Raw genomic sequence first — 19,745 nt, forward strand, 5'->3', positions numbered from 1 at the left:
CTGTTAATGGTAAACTTACCATTTTAAGATGAGCGTTCAGAGTATTAAATCATGACGTGATTATAATATTAATTAAAAACGCTGAGGTGGGCTTGGGCTCCACATTTAGCCCCTCCTTTACCTGCATTTTGTTCCTGGCCCCTCCTCTTAGTGCCTGTTGCTATGCAATGTTAATCATCCTTCAGTCTGTGATCAGAATGGGCATTGCCAATTATAGAGGGAGCCAGACTTTGTCCTTGCAGAATTCTGTAGTTTGGGGCTCCAAAGAGCTTATTTGAGTGTTTTGACTGACTATGAATTTTTGGTTATTTTAAAATTCTGGCCCAATTTATTGCTTTTGTTACCATTGTCTGATTTGCGTGCATGATGGTGTAGTGGTAGCAGTTCTGCCTTGCAAGGAGGAGACCAGGGGTCACGTCCAGGGTGCTAACTGCATGGGGTTTGCATGTTCTCCCTGTATCTCCATGGGTTTCCTTCCATAGTCCAAAGACGGGCATTTTGGCAGTGCTAAATTGACCCTTGATACAGTATGTATGTTTGTGTGTGAGCAGCTTCACTCTGAGATGACTAATGGAGATTGGCTACTCTGGATAAGCAGGTCTAGGAAATGCATGGATATATGGGAAAAGAAAGGCATGTGAGTAAAAAATAAAGACAGTTACATATGAAAATTTCGATAGTGCTGGGGGTTTTGTGTTAAAATTTAAAGTGCCAGGTGTTTACTTTGCATTCAACCTCTTGACTTTCAGAAAGCATTTGATATGGCGCCACATGAGAGGTTGGGCATCAGACAAGTGGGAGTTCAGGGTAAATGGTGGAAAATTGGCTCAGACACAGGAAGCACAGGGCGATGGTGTGAATCAAATCAGAATTGGCCGATGTTAAGAGTGGCGTTTCACAGGGGTCAGTGCTAGGGGCTGCTACTGTTTTTAATATATATAAATGATTTGGATAAAAATGTAAGTAACAAGCTGGGTAAGTTTGCAGATGATACCAAGTTAGGTGGATTAGCAGATAATCTCGAATCCGTTAAATCATCATAGAGGGACTTGGACAGCATGCAGGCTTGGACAGACTTGTGGCAAATGAAATTTAATATCAGTAAATGTAAAGTATTACACATAGGAAGTAAAAAAGTTAGGGAGGTCTGAGAATCGAGAGTACACCTTATGAGAAGGATTTAGGAGTCGTAGTGGACTCTACGCTATCAACTGTCAGACAGTGTGCAGAGGCCATTAAGAAGGCTAACAGAATGTCAGGTTATATAGCACCTTGATGTGTGGAGTACAAGTCACAGGAGGTTCTGCTCAAGCTTTATATGTCACTGGTGAGGCCTCATGTGGAGTACTGGGTGCAGTTTTGGTCTCCAGGCTACAAAAAGGACATTAGGGTTAGGGTTAATGACATAGAACATTAGGAAGTTTTTCTTTACACAGAGATCCACAGGCACATGGAATATGTGACTAAGTAGTGTAGTGGACAGTAGGAATTTAGGGACTTTCAAAACTTGACTTGATGTTTTTTTAGAAGAATTAAGTGGACAGGAGTGACAGGCTTTGTTGAGCTGAACGGCCTGTTTTCATCCAGATTGTTCTAATGTTCTAATAGTAATAACAGCTGTGAGAGGGCGAGGTGGGCTGACACAACGGTTTGTATGTCTAAGTCTCCACTCATCCAATGTTTTTTTGTGCAATTTTATAGAATTATGTTTTTTTTTAACCTCAGTATGATATTGGGTGCTACCTTAATGTCTGAAATGAAGCCCATCATCTGACTTCAGTGTTGAATTAAGTGCCCAGCAACCATACTTGAGGAAACGTACACCCTTAAAAATAAAGGGGCCACAGAAGTTCTTCATCCAGAGAACCACAGACACTTGGAATAAGCTACCAAGTAGTGTGGTAGACAGCAGGATTTTCACAGGAGCTTTGTTGGGCTGAATGGCCTGCTCTTGCCTGGATTGTCCCAGTGTTCTAATGTGTGGAGTACAAGTCAAAGGGGGGGTTCCACTGAAGCTTTATAATGCACTGGTTAGACCTCAGCTGGAGTACTGTGCCTAGTTTTGGTTTCTATATTACAAAAAAGATGTAGCAGTGCTAGAGAAAGTCCAGAGGCTGATTCTAGGACTGCAGGGAATGAATTCTGAGGAAATATTAAAAGAGCTTTTGGTTTAAGCAGAGACAGGAGATATGATTGCAGCTTCTTAAATTATGAACAGAAGTAGTCCAGTGGATCAAGACTGTTAGTTTAAAATGAATTCTTTAAGAACACTGGGGCACAACTGGAAACTTGTTAAGGGAAATTTCGCACAAACATTAGGACGTTTTCTTCACACAGAGAACCATAAACACATGGGATTAGTAACCAAGTTGTGTGGTAAACAGAAGGACTTTTGGGACCATCAGAACCTGATATGGTGTTATTCTTTGAGTAATTAAGTGGATCGAGAAGTGGATGGTGTTCTTTGTTGGGCTGAATGGCCAGTTCTTGTCTAAACTTTTCTAATGTTCTAATGCTTTCATCATCTGAGCAATGTGCACAAGCAATTAAAAAGTGTAGTAAAACGTTAGGTTATATCATTAAAACTGTTGACTATCAATCAAGGAACATTATGCTCAGACTATACTGTATAATGCACAAGTGAGATCGCATCTGGAGTGTTGTGTGCAGTTCTGGTCACCACGCTAGAAGAAAGACATAGCAGCATTTGAAGCTGTTCAGAGGAGAGCAACCAAGTTCATCTCAGGACTTGAGATCATGTCAACTGTGACAAACTCAATGACATAAATATTTATATTCTCAAGCAAAGGCGAATATTCTTGAACCTAACCAAAGTCTTCAGTATCCTCAAAGGCATTGATAAACTAGATCCAACAGAATTCTCTCAGCTTAATGGTGAATTACATACCACACAAGTGGAAATTAAGGAGAAGTGAATTTAGGACTTAAGCCAGGAGGCATCTCCTTACACAAAGAGTTCTGGGAATCTGGAACAAACTACCGAGACATGGAGTTGAAGAAGAAACCTCAACAGCCTTTAAGAAGATCTGGATGAGATATCGGGACAGCTTAGTGATTAGCTAAAAAAAACAGGCTTGATGGATTAAATGATCTCTTCTTGTTTGTCAAATTTTATACGTTCTTATGCTCCAAAATGTCCATTCTGACCTACTTTATGATCAAATATTAAGTGTGACAAACTATATATAATTCACATAAAATAACAACCACTTTCTTAGCAAAGTTTCAAAATGGTGCAAGTGACCCCCACAGCAAAGCCTTCTTTAGTTGACAGACATGCATAATCTCTAGTGTCTTATGTTTATATTTTTAAAATCTGATCGCCTTGCTTTTTTACGCTTTTACATTCCAACCTGGTTGCTCAGCTTTGTTATATGGGTTGGAGACGGTGGCACTGACCAGAAGGCAGGAGACCAAGCTGGAGGTGGCAGAGTTAAAGATGCTAAGATTTGCATTGGGTGTGACGAGAATGGACTGGATTAGAAATGAGGACATTAGAGGATCAGCTTAGGTTGGACAGTTAGGAGTCAAAGTCAGAGAGGCAAGATTGCGTTGGTTTGGACATGTGCAGAGGAGAGATGCTGGATATACTGGGAGAAGGATGTTAAGGATAGAGCTGCCAGGGAAGAGGAAAAGAGGAAGGCCTAAGAGAAGTTTTATGGATGTGGTGAGAGAGAACATGCAGATGATGGGTGTAACGGAGGAAGATCTAGAGGACAGAAAGATATGGAACAAGATGATCCGCTGTGGCAACCCCTAATGGGAGCAGCTGAAAGAAGAAGACATTCCATCCTGGTCGCTGGATTCACTCCTTTCTGTTAATTTCTTCATCCCCAGTAAAGCAGTTCACCTTTCTTTACATTTTCAGTTTTTCCTATTTGGTGTGGCAGCTTCTAACTCAGAACGAATGAAGCCGGGCAGGCTCAGTTCCTGTGCAAGCCTGTGTAGTGACTCATACTGTGCTGTTGTTCATTCAGTGTTCTGTATGTTGATTTTATGTTACTCAGACTAGAAAAAGCAGTTTCCTTTTATTTGTTTAGCCAGCACTTTTTTTCAGAGAGCTTTAAAACTCAAACGTGCAGAGTGTAATTGTTAGCTTCTGCAGAGAGCACACTGACATATGAAGTGACTTGCTCTCTTTCCCTTTACACGACTCTTTTCGGTGGCTTGTTACCCTTAAAAGGACTGCTAGCTGTTTCAGGCTTGCCCCTTTTAGGGACCCTTGCCACTGGGCAAGGTGAACCATTGTGCTTTCGGACAGCAGTCCAGCACTGTAGTCCATAGGCCTCTCTGCTTGGATTAACTATGTGGACTGCATCCCTTAAGTGTCGAATTCTGAATACTGTGAGGTAAACTAATGATATGAAATGTGTTGCTGTCTTTGTAGAGGGGATTTCTAGGTGGGATGGTTGCTGATGATTTAACAGACACTATGAAAGCTGAGTTACTGTCTTTGATCAGGAAAAACTCGGATGTCTTTTCCTCACTGCCTGGACTTATTAAAACTTGCTAAACATAAAATTGTAACTGGGTCCGGTGTTAAGGTGCAAATACGGCCTTATTATATACTGGAGGCACGTGTGGTACATATATGGCATGGTGGTACATTTATTCCATCTTAGGTATGGTCTGTGTGGACCTTGCATGTTCCCCTTACATTTTTTTCCAGGTACTCCAGAAAACAGCAGAAAGACATGATGGCTGTGTTAAAACTGAAATTGTTTTCCGAACACATTTGAGTGTATCTGATGGATTTTTGGCCTGCTGATCACAAAAATCACCTTTAGATTTTCCTAACATGTATGTTTTCATTACATTTGGCTATAGTTGGGATTTACTGTTATGTTATACTAGCTGTGTAAGCCAGTGCTGTAAAAAGCCCAGGGTCCTTGAAACTACTGAAATCGTCAGAATAAAATGTAAAATGTAGAGATGTCAGGTAATTGAAAGGAACTACTCTGGGCATCTCTCTCCTAGGAGGTTTCGTTTTGCCGATGTGCTCTCCTCACTTGTGTATTGGTGGCTAAGCAAGTGACTCTATCTTCGGAGGTTTCATTTTGCCGACATGCTAGCCTCGCTTGCATATCCTCGTATCCTTACCCAGACTCCACCTCTCACTTCTGGGCTGGACAGACGCACACACACTTTTCCACGTGTAGATGTTTATATATAAGACTAGCTGTGCAAGCCTGTGCTGTAAAAAGCCCAGGCTCCTAGAAACTATAGAAATTGTCTGAAAAAAAATTGAAATGCAGCGTCGGTGGTTTCGTTTTGCGGATGTGCTCGGCCCTCCTTGTGTATCGGCAGCTGAGCGGGTTTCTCTCTCCTCTGAGGTTTTGTTATGTGGATGTGCGCGCCGCCCTTGTTTATCGGCAGATAAGTGGGTTTCTCTCTCCTCGGAGGTTTCGTTTCGCGGATGTGCTCGCCCACCTTGTCTATCGACAGCTAAGTGGGTTTGTCTCTCCTCTGAGGTTTCGTTTTGCCGATGTGCTCGCCTTGCTTGTGTAGCAGCAGCTAAGCGAGTTTGTCTTTCGTCAGCGGTTTCACTTTGGTGACGGAGTCATTTTCTTTCAGCTTCATGCTATAGCCTTGCACTTCTTTCTTCTTCTGACTTGTTAACTTGGGCTGTCTTCCCAGCTCTTTGAGCTTCATGCTGTAGCCTCGCACTTCTGGGCCAGACAGACAGACATGCACACTTCCATGCATAAACGTTTATATTTAAGAAGAACAGATATAAGTACAAAAGCTACAAGTGGAACATCACTGGTGACCTATAGACCTATAGTGGTGCCGAGTGCTACTCTTTTAATGGCTCTTTTTAGGTGTTTCGCTATCCTTAAACGGACTGCTCGCCATTACAGACTTGCCGCTTTTATAGGACATACGGAACACCAGTTCATACAATGGGTGACCCATACCGGGATGATGCTGTATGTCAGTGCCATTACAGTGTTAAGAATTCTGAATGTTATTTCCATTACTATTATTGAAAACATTGTTAAAGTTTGACTTGTTTAAAACAGGTCCACTTACCTAATCATATAGTATGGCTGCTTGTGTGTGTTTTTTAATGTAATGGGACTCTTTAGCACGACCGTCCGATTTGCAGTACAGTACCTCCTTCATATTTGCGGGGATCTTCTGCCCCTAGCACTCTTGAATGGGAAGGTGTTGCTGTACTGCGAATGTGACAGCCATGTTAAAGAGTCCCATTACATTAAAAAGAACAGGCCACTCTAGTGGGTTGCAGTGCAGAAGAGTGAGCCACATTAACAAATTGTCAGCCCAATGGAGATATTTTGGCCTTCTCTGCATATTACATTTTGTGAAGTGATGGACAAAGGAAGGTGTTTCCATGAATACCTAGTGCCATGATTAAGGAAGGCTTTTTTGTTGGTCCACGTATTGGACATGCCATCAATGATAAGTTGCTCAGGATGTATGGAAGGCATCCAAGGTTGGTGTTCTGAATTTTCTTGGCAACTGCGGTAGTAGAGTGAAGTACTGTACCGTGTTAGCCATTTTATGGATGCAATAGAAAGTGAAGCAAAATGACACCTTTTATTGGCTAACCTTTGGTTGCCCATCCTGCCCATGTGGCATTTACAAACTCCCATTTATGGATTCCTTTAAATAAAAAAGACTACATTTTAGCCCCAAGCTTTTGTACAGGGTGGTCCAGATCTAATTATGCAGATCCAGATCGTCTGGATGGCTTTGATTTTTGCTGGGACGATTCCAGTTCGGCGCGAAGACGATTCTTCATGTCGTCAGTTCGCACACTTCTCGATGGTCCGGGATTTTTTGGGTGATTTTCTATGTAATAAACTTAATAAGTTATAGCGTAATGAAAATTGCATAATTAGATCTGGACCACCCTATATTTAGCAAGTGAAATCCTGACCCTTTCATTTTGGATGACCTTTGGACCTTGAATTTTAACACACCCACAAAACATTATGCATTATTTTATACTTTTGTATATGAGTCAGTTTAATGCATTTTTCTCTCAAAAATGATGACGAATACTAAGAATGCAATCCCAGCCTTTGAACTTTACTGCCACTTCTGAAATTCTGAATGCAGCAGCACAAGCTGTGAGTTGGAAAAAATCCCACTGAGGTCAAACTAGCACATCGTGTTTCCAGCATCGTGTCGATTTCAGTTTTTGGCTTGCTTATACATCTGACAACTAGCTTGCTCCATGCATTCCCTAAACTTTCCGCAAACACAGGTATATTGTCTGTACACTTGTGCTATCCATCAGCATCAAACAGTTGCCAGAAATCTGCCGTATTGACCACTGAATGCAGCAGGCAAAGAACAAAATGAACAACTCTCAGTGTTTTGACTTAACCTGCCAAATGCAGCAGGCCGTAACAGCCAGTGATTATCTGGCACTTGTCGACATTGTTTGACTCTCAGTGACATTGGACATTTGCGCACTGTACTGTCAAACCACTTAGCAAGATAGAACTCACAAAGGACAATGCCTCAGTTTTTTTTTATAGTTTTAGGTGGATAAATGTGGCACGTTAGAACCTACAGATTGCAACATCTTTTGTATGGCACAATTGAATGTAATTTAAATGCAACCACAGCCACGGGGCTGCGTTCTGAATTACCGTATTTACTCATGTACCATGCGCCCTCGTGTAAAACCCTAATTTTTACAAAGAAAATCGCAAAAAAGTTTTGCCCCGTGTATGACGCGCGTTGTGATTGTATAGGGAGCGTTTAGAGAGAGAGAGAGAGAGAGAGCTGTCGAGCGAGAGAGCGCGACTGAGTGAGCAAGAGAGAGAGAGCACGAGTGTGCGAGCAAGCGAGCGAGAGAGAGAGGGCGCGAGCAAGAGAGCCCAAGCAGAAGAAGTAAACATTACAGAATTACATTTCCTCGTGTATGACGCACACCTGATTTTCTAATTCAAATTTTCGGGAAAAAATTTGCACGTGGTACACGTGTAAATACGGTATTTTCAAATTCAGTACTTCATAGTTGGCCACCGTCTGTTCCATTGAACTGCTTAATGTAACAGGCCAAAACTAACCAAGTTAAACTTCCGAGTTGTGTTAAACTGGATAGCCTCAATAATATTATGTTTAACCCTGGGAAAACGTGCCAAAAATGTTTAATTGTTTTCAATAAGAAAAAATATTATTATTAGAATAATCCAGATGAGAACAGACAATTCAGCCCAACAAAGCTTGCCAGTCCTAGCTACGTAATTCTACTAAAATAACATCAAGTCGACATTTTGAAAGTCCCTTAAGTCCTATTGTCCACCACACTACTTGGTCACTTACTCCAAGTGCCTGTGATTCTCTGTGTGAAGAAAAACTTCCTAATGTTTGTGCAAAATTTACCCTTAACAAGTTTCCAACACTGTGGCCCTGTGTTCTTGCTGAGAGAATTCTGCTGGATCTACTTTATCAGTGCCTTTTCAGGATATTGAAGACTCGGGTTAGGTCCCAAAACATTTTCATCTGCTTGAGAATCTTCTTCCTCTTTTGGCTGCTCCCATTAGGGATTGGTTTGGCAATATTTTACACCGGATGCCCTTCCTGAGAATAAACAGGTTTAATTCCCTGAACTTGTCATGTTCTTAAATGCTGCTATGTCTTTCTTCTAGCATGGTGACCCGAATTGCACACAATACTCCAGATACGATCTCATTTGTGTATTATAAAGCACCAGTAACGGCGGACTGCGCGATAACATGCAGTGAATACACTTGACTTACAGTTTTCATCCTCTTTCTCTTTACGTTTATCATTTGTTTGCTCAGAGGTTGATGCGCTTGCTGCTTCCTGAGCAGCTCTTCTTTACTCCACCCTAGCAGCCCGCTTCTTCTCTTCTTTTGTCGGCATCTTTTCTTGTTAAAATTGATTAAGTCAGTTTTTGTGTTGCAATTACTTTTTGTTTCTGTCTTGCACAGATGCTGCTGGAATGGGTGCATCCCCAAATTGATGGATGTAATCATTAAACATCCTTTTCACAGATAAGGTGCCCTTGGAATTTAATGGATGTTTCGGGCACATGCATCGCATCATGTGAAGTATAAACCTGGACTTAAGCGCGTTACTTTTCAGCTGACGATCTTGACTAGGGCTTATATTACAGAGCAGCCTGAAAATCATGCTAGGGCTTATTTTCGGAGTAGGTCTTATTTTTGGGGAAACACAGTATATATAGAGCAGGCACTATATAGCGGCACGGTGGTGAAGTGGTAGTGGTGCTGCTTCCCAGTAGGGACCCTAGTGTTCACATTCTGGGTCCTCCCTGCGTGGAGTTTGCATGTTCTCCCTGTGACTGCATGGATTTCCAGTTTCCTCTTGCAGTCCAAGGATCAAATCAAAGAAATAAATAAAAGCTCAAAAGTCCAAAGGTCAGATGGACTGGCCGGTGTGTGTGTGTGTGTCTTGTGTGTTCACCCTGTGATGTCCTGGGGATTGTTATGCTTGCTGGGATAGGCTGCAGCTCAGGATAAAGCAGGTTTAGAAAATGGATGGGATTGCCGGTTTTAATATGACATGTCTTTCATTTAAAGCTCTTGGAGTTTAGCTGTGGTTGCTGACAGTCTACAGTTTACAGAACAAACAAACAGGAGTGACATACATACTGTCCTACCAGAAATGCATCCGTCAGAACCCAGAGGTTACAAAAAACTGCAGGCAAGGAAAGTTAGAAGGGCGCCAGCTTGCCATTATTATTTATTTTTTTTTCTACAGAGAGGCGTTCCCATCCCGTTTCAGGGTGCTGCCCTTCATACTAGGAGCAGGTTTGCACTCGCCAATGTTTGTTACTGTACATCTGAGTCAGGGCGGGGTGCAGTGGGGTGGGGACGGCTAAGTTTTACTGGGCATCATGGGGTAGCACGCAAAAAGCAGGGCTGGCTGACAGCTTACTCGTGGCAGGCTAGGCTGCTGCCCAGGGAAGGCACAGAACACCGGGCCTGTCGGAGCTACATGCCATGCTTGAAAGTCTGCTCAGTTTTGTCTGATCGCAAGTTATATTTAGCTTTTCCTGCATTGAGGGGATGATGTGCTGTCATTAGGCACGAGGTGGAGCTGCCTCTGCTGACGAGGGAGGGGAGCTTGAAGGAGATTGGCCTGCTGGGCTGCAGGGGGAGTGTCCTCAAGCTGGGCTGTGCTGGAGCTGCTTTTCTGGGTAGGAAGACTCGTTCCATGGTGGACTGTAAGCAGCTGACTGACTCTGTGGACAGTTCTGGAGGATCATTGCTGTTGCAGTAAAGGCAGACGCTTTTGCAATGGTAAGCGTGAGTAACTTCTCATACTGGCATTGTTGTCTGAAGTTCCATATACTGATCACTTCTTAGGGCTGCTTGAACTACTTGCCTGAGGGAAGAGACTCCTCACGAAGCAGAGTTTAACAAAATGAAAACGGCACTTAGGGATTTGTCTAATCTAAGACCAGCTGGATGCCTGGGCACTCAGTGTCATCCTGTCAACACCCCTCACAACATGGCACAGTTGGTGACTAGGGAAGTTTCCAGTGTCCCCACTGGAAAGCTTGAGTTCCTGAAACTTTAAAGCATTCTGTGCAGGCGTGGGCTCACCCGTGTGCATGCAAGCTGGCCGAGGATTTAACCACAGAGAATCCCCAGAAACTTTATTGTTGCCAGATGTGTGGCACAAAGAAGCACCTCAGAGTCCTGCATTGAGAAACATTTGCGAAATCCTTTGACGTTTTATCTCTGACTGTAACTGCGTCTGTAAAGCTTTGAGTCTGTATGAAAAAAAAACACTGAGATTAGAAAATGGAAGGACAGATGAATCGCATGATGCCAACCTGTAATGCCTCACTATCAATCGCCCACCTAGAAATATGGCAAGAGGGAACAGTCACACTCATCTGGCCAGTTCAAAACGATCAACTAGCCTAAAATGTGTGTGGAGGAAATGGAAGTAGCCACGTAGACAGTGACAGGACTGTCTGCCTTCCTAATCACTGCACTAGTGCACCATCCCCTCTATCCATCCATTTCCTAACCTACTTATTTAGCTTAGAGTCGCTTAGAGTTAGCTTGTTGGTGCGCTCGGTGAGTGGTGCTATGTAATGTAAAGATTGATGGGTTCATTAAAAATCACAAATATGGTGTTGTTGGCTCCTTGTTAAATAAAGCAGGCAGGGTCACAGAATGGGGTTGGCATTTAGAATGAAACCAGCAACCTTGTGCTTTACAGTCCGTAGCCAGTAGGCCGTGCAGCATGGCTGAGTGCATTGTTTTCTCCTACTGTTGTCGGGGTGTTTTATTGGGATCTGCCTCTGAGGGTGCATGCTGTAAAAGGTGCTATATAGGCTACTGACATAAGCTAATATCACATTACATGTTTCAGCCATGGCGCGTATCAGACTTGCCGACTACGCTTGCTCATCTCTTTGCTAGATCGTATCAATTTGAATGATATGAATATCAATGGGAATGTCTAATTTACCAACTCTGTGCCAACCTCCCAGCACCCTTGTGCTTGCACTTACTTATTTGTGACAGCCAATAGCGTGCTGCTTTATGGAGCTGGTGATGTGCAAAGTTTGGCAAGTTTGGCCGCAGTCTCTGTCCTTGTTTTTCCTGTTCTGTTGTGGTCCATAAAACTCGAGTCATTGGACAGATTCTTCTTCTTTTCTGTTGTTTGGCCCAAAACGCTTGTATTACTTATTCCTCATCTTTCTATTCTGTGCATTATACTTATAGATTGATAGATAGATACTTTATTAAGCCCAATGAGCACTCATTGGCTGCTAGTTCTCATGCACACAGAGCCCACCCCAAAGACTAAAGACAGGGGCAAGTCGTGGACTGTTGGGTATGTTAAACTGGATGACTGGCTTTACGGATCGCACCGCCGACTCTCTAAAATTATGGAAATGAAGACTATGTTGTCAAATATGACATGGCCTGTAGGTCACAGAGGTCCTTATTGTTACTTTGGACGTTATCAACAAAATGTATGCTTATTAAAGTTTTATATTTCTTTATTTTGTTAACGCCTTTATCTCGGGTGGCCTACAATTGGTTACATTTCTTTGTTCAATTGCAGCAGAGGCAGGTGCAGTGACTTGCTCAGGGGCACAAAGTATCACTAGTGGGATCTGAACCCACAACCATAAGGTTTGAAGTCCAAAGCCTTAACCAGTACACCACTCTGCCTGCCTAGAGATTATCTTAGCCAAAACCCCTTTAGATCATGCCCATACTAGTGCAGTGTGGCTGTGGCTGGTGACCAGATGGAAGTAACTGGAGGCTTCATCAGTTGACATACAGCAGTGGCAGTGATAAGAAGCACACAGTGCATAGAACCACCTGGGAATTCCCTAAGGATTCTCCATTCATTTAGCAAAAAAAACTGCAGCTCCTCTTAGGGCTCGTTTATACTTAACGCTCAGAAGTGAAACACGCACTCATCATGGCTGCCACGCGCTACCAGCGTTCATTTGATGCGTCCTCTGAGCACTTCCTCAGAAATTAACGTGAGTACCAGCAAAAAGTTAGGAGGGCACAGTGTGATAAAAGTCAGAACGTGACGTTAGAGTCTCTGTTTACTATCTACATGTGACAGAAAGCCGCTTTGAGAATCCTCTGGGATCAACATGCGCACTTCGATATTTGATGAAAGGTTCGATGTGGTGGAGCAAAATGTCGACATATAAATACATTCGTGGTGCTTTTATATTCCCTATCATAATGACATGATACGTTTTAAAAGTCTGCCATACCATCTTTTTTTTTTGCCCCTTCACAACAGCATCAGAATGTATGGTGGTGTATTTGAGTCACAGAAGAAATAAAGTTAAGGACACGGTGAGAAGATCTATTTAGTGATTAAAGTGGAAATTTCAGCTGAAATCTTAAAATGTCCACTTTAACCTCGTAATTTACTTTATCATTAAAGTAGACCATCATAAACATCATCTTAAAACCAACCCAGTTGTTAATCGCTATGTGCTTCTGGGGCTCCCTCCTGAACTGACAGCAGCAGCAAGCAGCGATCGATATTCCAGCTCTCTGCACATTTAGAATCCTTAGATTTATACTTGATATCACGTTCATGATGAAATGCATTAGAGTATGGATGTTACATTTTACAGATAAATCGTTAAACAATGAATACTATTAATAATTACACATGGTGATGGAGCGGTAGAGCTGCTGCCTCGCAGTAGGGAGTCGCGTCCCTGGTGTTCCCTGTCAGGTGTTTGCACGTTTTCCTGGTGGGTTTCCACAGTGGGCTCCGGTTTCCTTCCAAAGACATGAAGGTTTGGGGATTTGGTGACGCTAAAATGACGCTAGTATGTGTATGTGAGTGCTTATATTCACCTTGTGATGAGCTGATGCCCCATCCAAGGATTGTTTCTGCCTCATGCCCAATGCTTGCTGGAATGGGCACATCCCTGGATTGATGGATTTAATCATTAAACATCCATCCTTTTCAGAGATATTGTGGTGAGGTGTTCTTGGAAATGAATGGATGTTTCAGGCAGTTCACAGCACAGCGAAGCCAAACCTGTTCTCACCGTGGTGATATCTCGCATGCCACCTGGTGGAATCTTCCAGATTTACGTAAAGTACACACGCAAGTATAAATAGTACAACGCTTGCATAGCAGTAGTGTCCACGGGCGTACGTGTTGCAACGCGTGAAGTATAAACCCGGCCTAACGCATCACAGAGACATGAAATGACCACAGTGCAACCACAAGAGGACATTACACCTTCCATCGTTGGCATCTCTTGCATATGTCACATGTACTTCCTGTCACCAGCATGGGGTTTTAAAGGTAACGCACCTGGCTGAATTAATGCCAACAGCTGTAGTTTACTGGGCACATAATGTAAGCCGACCAGGCTGTAGAACGGGCACTATGGACAACTGTGGTGAGGTACCCATACAGCTGAAAAAGGCCCTCAGGCAGACTCAGGCGTAGGGTTACAGGTCCATGAGGTGTGATCAGAAGGGCCTCTGACAGGTCACTCTGCACAAAGGCCAGCAGTATGGAGCCTCATTGTCCTGTCACTGATTATGAGCATTGTCTGTGTCAGGGTAGCAGAGTTGACACAATCTTTCCAATAGACTAGTCTGGTGTGTTGGCTCTGCTTTGATGTGGTCACTTAAGGGCCACCAGATCTTTAAGAGTCACTGAAGGCCTCTGGGTAAATGCACCCGATGTCCCTCACTTTACCTACAATGGAGTTTCACAATCCTGACCCCAGCATTCCCGTGTGTCTGTTGGTTCACGTGGCAGTTGTGCTCTTAATTCGTGTTGCCAGTTGTGTATTCTGAATCAGAGCAGACAGCCACTGCCGGATATCTGGAGCTGCAGAATCAATGAAGTAACAGTGAGGAGCATAAAAGCCTCCTAGAGTGTAGTGAACACTGAGACTGGCCGCCCTGGTGACAGACGTTAAATGTCACTCTGCTAGTAAAGTCTCCATTTACCAGTTCACAACACTGATAGAGCTCATCGACATTGTATATGGGTTTTTAATCAGGTATTCCACTTTTCCTGTCATATCCCAGAAGATGAATATGTTGGGTTAAATAGATGCTTGTGTGTGTGTGCACAAGTAGGCCTATGATGGGCAACATCTTGACCAGTGTTGATTCCTGCCTTGCTCCCAGTGTTGCTAGGAGAGCCTTTGACCCTCTGTGACTCTGAATGGGATTAAGTGGGCCTAAGATACTGTCCTACTAGAACTCTTTATTTGTGACTGTACGCGTAGTAGCGACTCATCCATTTCCTAACGTGCTTTTGCTTTTACTTCTTCTAAGTACTTGGAAGACAACTTCCTCCAGACATGGTGAGAACATGCGATGTCCACACTATATAAATAAAATGTATTATTATTATTATTATTATAGACAACACTTAAGGAGAGAATTCTAACCCAGGACTCTGGCAGTGCTACCCATTGTGTAACTGTGCCACGGCTATTGCTATTAGCAAAATACCAGGAAAGGATAAATAGAGCACATCTTCTTCTTCTTCTTTCTCTTTGTCTTCATGTTTGTCTTCTTCTTTGTCTTCATCTTCTTCCTCTTCTTCTTCATCTTCATCGTCTTTGTCTTTGTCTTCTTCATCTCCGCCTTCATCTTCTTCTTCTTCTTCCCATTTTTATATGGGGTTACTATTTTTCTGCGTAGACTTCTCCAGTAGAGGTTTTGGTGTGATTTTTATCAATGGATGCCTTTCCTGACTCCCAATAATCCCAAATTATCTGATTTTTTGGGACTCGCCCCAAAATGGATTCTGTTACCAATCCAAATGAATCACTTAAGTCACTAATTCTTAATTTAATATAGAGTCTGTTAAAAAATGCACATTTCAATGCAAAGTAAGCTATAACAGAGCCTAAAATGTGCAAACGGATCATAACATTGCAGTCTCAAGCCCATTTAATGCATGTCAAGGTCACTAGGAGCAGGAGCCTGCCCAAGGAGCATTTGGGCACAAGGCAGGAGACAGGGGCACATTCATGTGCATTCACACCCACACGGGGGCCATTTTGAAAGCACAAACAGCCACGGGTAACCAGCATGTCTTTGGAAAACTGGAGAACCCATAAGAAAACCGAGGAAGACACAAGAAAATGTGCAGACTCTAGCTAGGTACAGGATTTGGAGCTAAGACAATGAACGTGTGGAGCAGCGTCAATACACACCACACTGCCATAGAATCGTCCATCCTTTTATTGAACCTGCATAATTGACTTTTAAGATTTAAGGCTTTAATAAGACAATCCACACAAACACAGGGGTTACAGTGGCATGCAAAAGTTTGGGCAACCTTGTTAATAGTCATTATTTTCCTGTATAAATCGTTGGTTGTTACGATAAAAAATGTCAGTTAAATATATCATATAGGAGACACACACAGTGATATTTGAGAAGTGAAATGAAGTTTATTGGATTTACAGAAAGTGTGCAATAATTGTTCAAACAAAATCAGGCAGGTGCATAAATTTGGGCACCACAAAAAAAAATGAAATCAATATTTAGTAGATCCGCCTTTTGCAGAAATTACAGCCTCTAAACGCTTCCTGTAGGTTCCAATGAGAGTCTGGATTGTGGTTGAAGGTATTTTGGACCATTCCTCTTTACAAAACATCTCTAGTTCATTCAGGTTTCATGGCTTCCGAGCATGGACAGCTCTCTTTAACTCACACCACAGATTTTCAATTATATTCAGGTCTGGGGACTGAGATGGCCATTCCAGAACGTTGTACTTGTTCCTCTGCATGAATGCCTTAGTGGATTTTGAGCAGTGTTTCGGTCGTTGTCTTGTTGAAAGATCCAGCCCCAGCGCAGCTTCAGCTTTGTCACTGATTCCTGGACATTGGTCTCCAGAATCTGCTGATACTGAGTGGAATCCATGCGTCCCTCAACTTTGACAAGATTCCCAGTCCCTGCACTGGCCACACAGCCCCACAGCATGATGGAACCACCACCATATTTTACTGTAGGTAGCAGGTGTTTTTCTTGGAATGCTGTGTTCTTTTTCCTCCATGCATAACGCCCTTGTTATGTCCAAATAACTCAATTTTAGTTTCATCAGTCCACAGCACCTTATTCCAAAATGAAGCTGGCTTGTCCAAATGTGCTTGAGCAGACCTCAAGCGGCTCTGTTTGTGCTTCCTCTGCATCACTCTCGCATACAGCATCTCCTTGTGTAAAGTGCGAATGGTTGAACGATGCACAGTGACTCCATCTGCTGCAAGATGATGTTGTAGGTCTTTGGTGCTGGTCTGTGGGTTGACTCTGACTGTTCTCACCATTCGTCGCTTCTGTCTATCCGAAATCTTTCTTGGTCTGCCACTTCAAGCCTTAACTTGAACTGAGCCTGTGGTCTTCCATTTCCTCAATATGTTCCTAACTGTGGAAACAGACAGCTTAAATCTCTGGGACAGCTTTCTGTATCCTTCCCCTAAACCATGATGGTGAACAATCTTTGTCTTCAGGTCATTTGAGAGTTGTTTTGTGACCCCCATGTTGCTACTCTTCAGAGAAAATTAAAGGAGGAGGGAAACTTACAATTGACCCCCTTAAATACTCTTTCTCATTATAGGATTCACCTGTGTATGTAGGTCAGGGGTCACTGAGCTTACCAAGCCAATTGGAGTTCCAATAATTAGTTCTAAAAGTTTTGGAATCAATAAAATGACAACGGTGCCCAAATTTATGCACCTGCCTGATTTTGTTTGAACAATTATTGCACACTTTCTGTAAATCCAATAAACTTCATTTCACTTCTCAAATATCACTGTGTGCGTCTCCTATATGATATATGTAACTGATATTTTTTATCGTAACAACCAACGATTTATACAGGAAAATAATGACTATTAACAAGGTTGCCCAAACTTTTGCATCCCACTGTATGTGCTGGCTCTACAGACCAAGTGAGTGAGCTACGACTTGAACCAAGATATTCACAATAACCACCGTGTAAGCCTATCACGCGTACTTAATTGTTCAAATATAAGTTTGTAGGAGGCTAATCTTACTCCTTGAGCATTGGGTTCAAGATAAGAATCAACCCTGGATGGGGGCGTCAGTCCTTTGCACACCACCATTCCAGTTCATTATAGAGTCACCAAGCAAACTGATATACTGAAGTGAGATCCTGCGTGAAACCCGACCTCCCACCACATATGCACAGGGAGAATATGGGAAGAATTTAGGAATCTAGGTAGGAACTAAAATGTTAGAATTGAATATGCAATGGGAGGTCTAAAACTTGAAAGTATCCCATTTGAGAGTTGTAGTGGGCTCATCACCATCAACTTCCCGACTGTGTGCAGAAGGTTAACAGAGTGTTAGGTTATAAATCATGATGTATGGGAGTACGAGTCAAAAGGGGCTATGATTAATCTTCATTCAGTGCCGTCCGTAATGCTTGGGACACATTTTTCTTGATTTAATCATCTGCTCCACAGTTTAAAATTACAAATTAAACAATTCAGATGTGATTAAAGTGCACATTGCAGACTTTCATTTAAGGTGATTTGCTTACATTTCGGTCACACCGTGTAGAAACTTTTGCTACGTGGTCCCCCATTTCAGGGCACCATAATGTTTCAGGTGTTTGTGATTCCTCAGGTGGGTTTCATTGCTTCATAAGATACCTCGGCTTGCTTCTACCCTTTGGAGTCTGTAGCTGCCATTGTTCAACATGAGGACAAGATCTGTGCCAGTGAAAGTCAAAGAAGCCATTGTGAGGCTAAGAAATAAGACAAAAATGCTTCGAGACATCGGTAAAAGCTTAGAAAGTCCAAAATCTACTGTCTGGAATATCATGAAGAAGAAAGAACACACTGGTGAGCTCAGTAATCACAAAGGTGCTGGTAGGCCAAGGAAGACCTCCACTGCTGATGAAAGAAGAGTCTCATTATGGTAAAGAAAAAGCCCCCCAATGCCTGTGTGACAGACCAGAAACAGTCTTCAGGGGGCTGATGTGTGTATGTCAGGGACAACTATGAGCAGAAGACTTCATGAACAGAAACACAGAGTCCACACTGCAAGATGCAGACCACTAGTTAGCCACAAAAACAGTTTGAGAAAAAGGACTTTAAAGAGTCTGCAGAATTCAGGTTAACGGTCCTGTGAACAGACGAGACAATGATGAACCTCATCAGAGTGAAGTCTGGAGACGAAAAGAAACTGGCCAAGATCCAGAGCAGACCACCTCATTAAACATGGTGTTGGGCATGTATGGCTGGCACAGGTCCTGGCACACTTCATTGATGATGGAACTGCTGACGGCAGACACACAATGAACTCTGAGGTGTAGAGAAACATCTGATCTGCTCAAATTCCAGTAAAACTCCTCTAAACTCATTGGACGACACTTCATCCTACAACACGATAATGACCAAACATACTGCTAAGGCAACATGGGAGTTTGTCAAAGCTAAAAAATGGAAGATTCTTGAATGGCCAAGTCAGTCACCTGATTTAAATCCTACTGAGCTGGCCTTCCATATGCTGAAGAGAAAACTTAAGGGGACAAGCCCCGAAACAAGCAGGAGCTGAAGATGGCCACATTAGAGGCTTGGCAGAGCATCACCAGAGAAGACCCTCAGCACCTGCTGATGTCTTTGAATTGCAGACTTCAAACAGTCATTGCATGTAAAGGATACACGACAAAGTCCTAATAATAGACCTGCCATTGCTGTGTCCCATACATGATGGTGACCTGAAATTAGGGGACTGTGTAGAAAAGGTGTTGTCATTCCTACATGGTGTGACCAAAATGTATGCAAATCCCCTTAAGTGAAAGTCTACAATGTGCACTTTAGTCACGATGTCGGAATTGTTTGCTTTGTAATTTTAAACTATGGAGCAGACGGGTGAATGAAGCAAAATGTATCTTTGTCCCAAACATTATGGAGGGAACTTTACTCCTTTATTGAACTGACTTAATCCAATGTTTGTGTCATTGCTTCTGGTAGGTTTGTCTGTAAGTCAGAAATCATCACTCAGAAGAGTTCCGTAAGTGTAAATAATACATAGGAATAGTGCAATTTTAGAAATTCTAATAGGACGAGGCCTTTCATTTCAGTCCCAGTCTGATAGCTGTGTTTTTTTTTTGTAATGTAAGCCCCCACTGTTGTCCAAGTTCTCACAGTGTAGCTTAACATGGCAGGGAATTGTGCGAAAAGCAAAAGCTGCTTTCACCACAATTCCAAGTGAAGAAAGAGAACTGTA

The 19,745-nt window shown here is 42.7% G+C and overlaps 1 protein-coding gene across 8 annotated transcripts in view; it reads left to right on the top strand.

Annotated features, from left to right (window-relative positions):
- The window catches only part of LOC120532379 (calpastatin-like), a 203,534-nt gene that overhangs the window by 70,967 nt on the left and 112,822 nt on the right, over positions 1-19,745 (top strand). The window contains exon 1 of one of the 8 annotated variants that reach the window (XM_039758317.1): positions 10,182-10,292. The exons of the other annotated variants lie outside the window; for them this stretch is intronic. Coding sequence (XP_039614251.1) covers positions 10,290-10,292 — 3 coding nt within the window. The 5' untranslated portion in view covers positions 10,182-10,289. Of the gene's footprint in view, positions 1-10,181; positions 10,293-19,745 lie in introns of those variants that run through there. 8 annotated transcript variants of the gene reach the window in all.

This window comes from Polypterus senegalus, chromosome 7 (assembly GCF_016835505.1).
Source record: "Polypterus senegalus isolate Bchr_013 chromosome 7, ASM1683550v1, whole genome shotgun sequence".
NCBI classification, from domain to species: Eukaryota; Metazoa; Chordata; class Cladistia; order Polypteriformes; family Polypteridae; genus Polypterus; species Polypterus senegalus.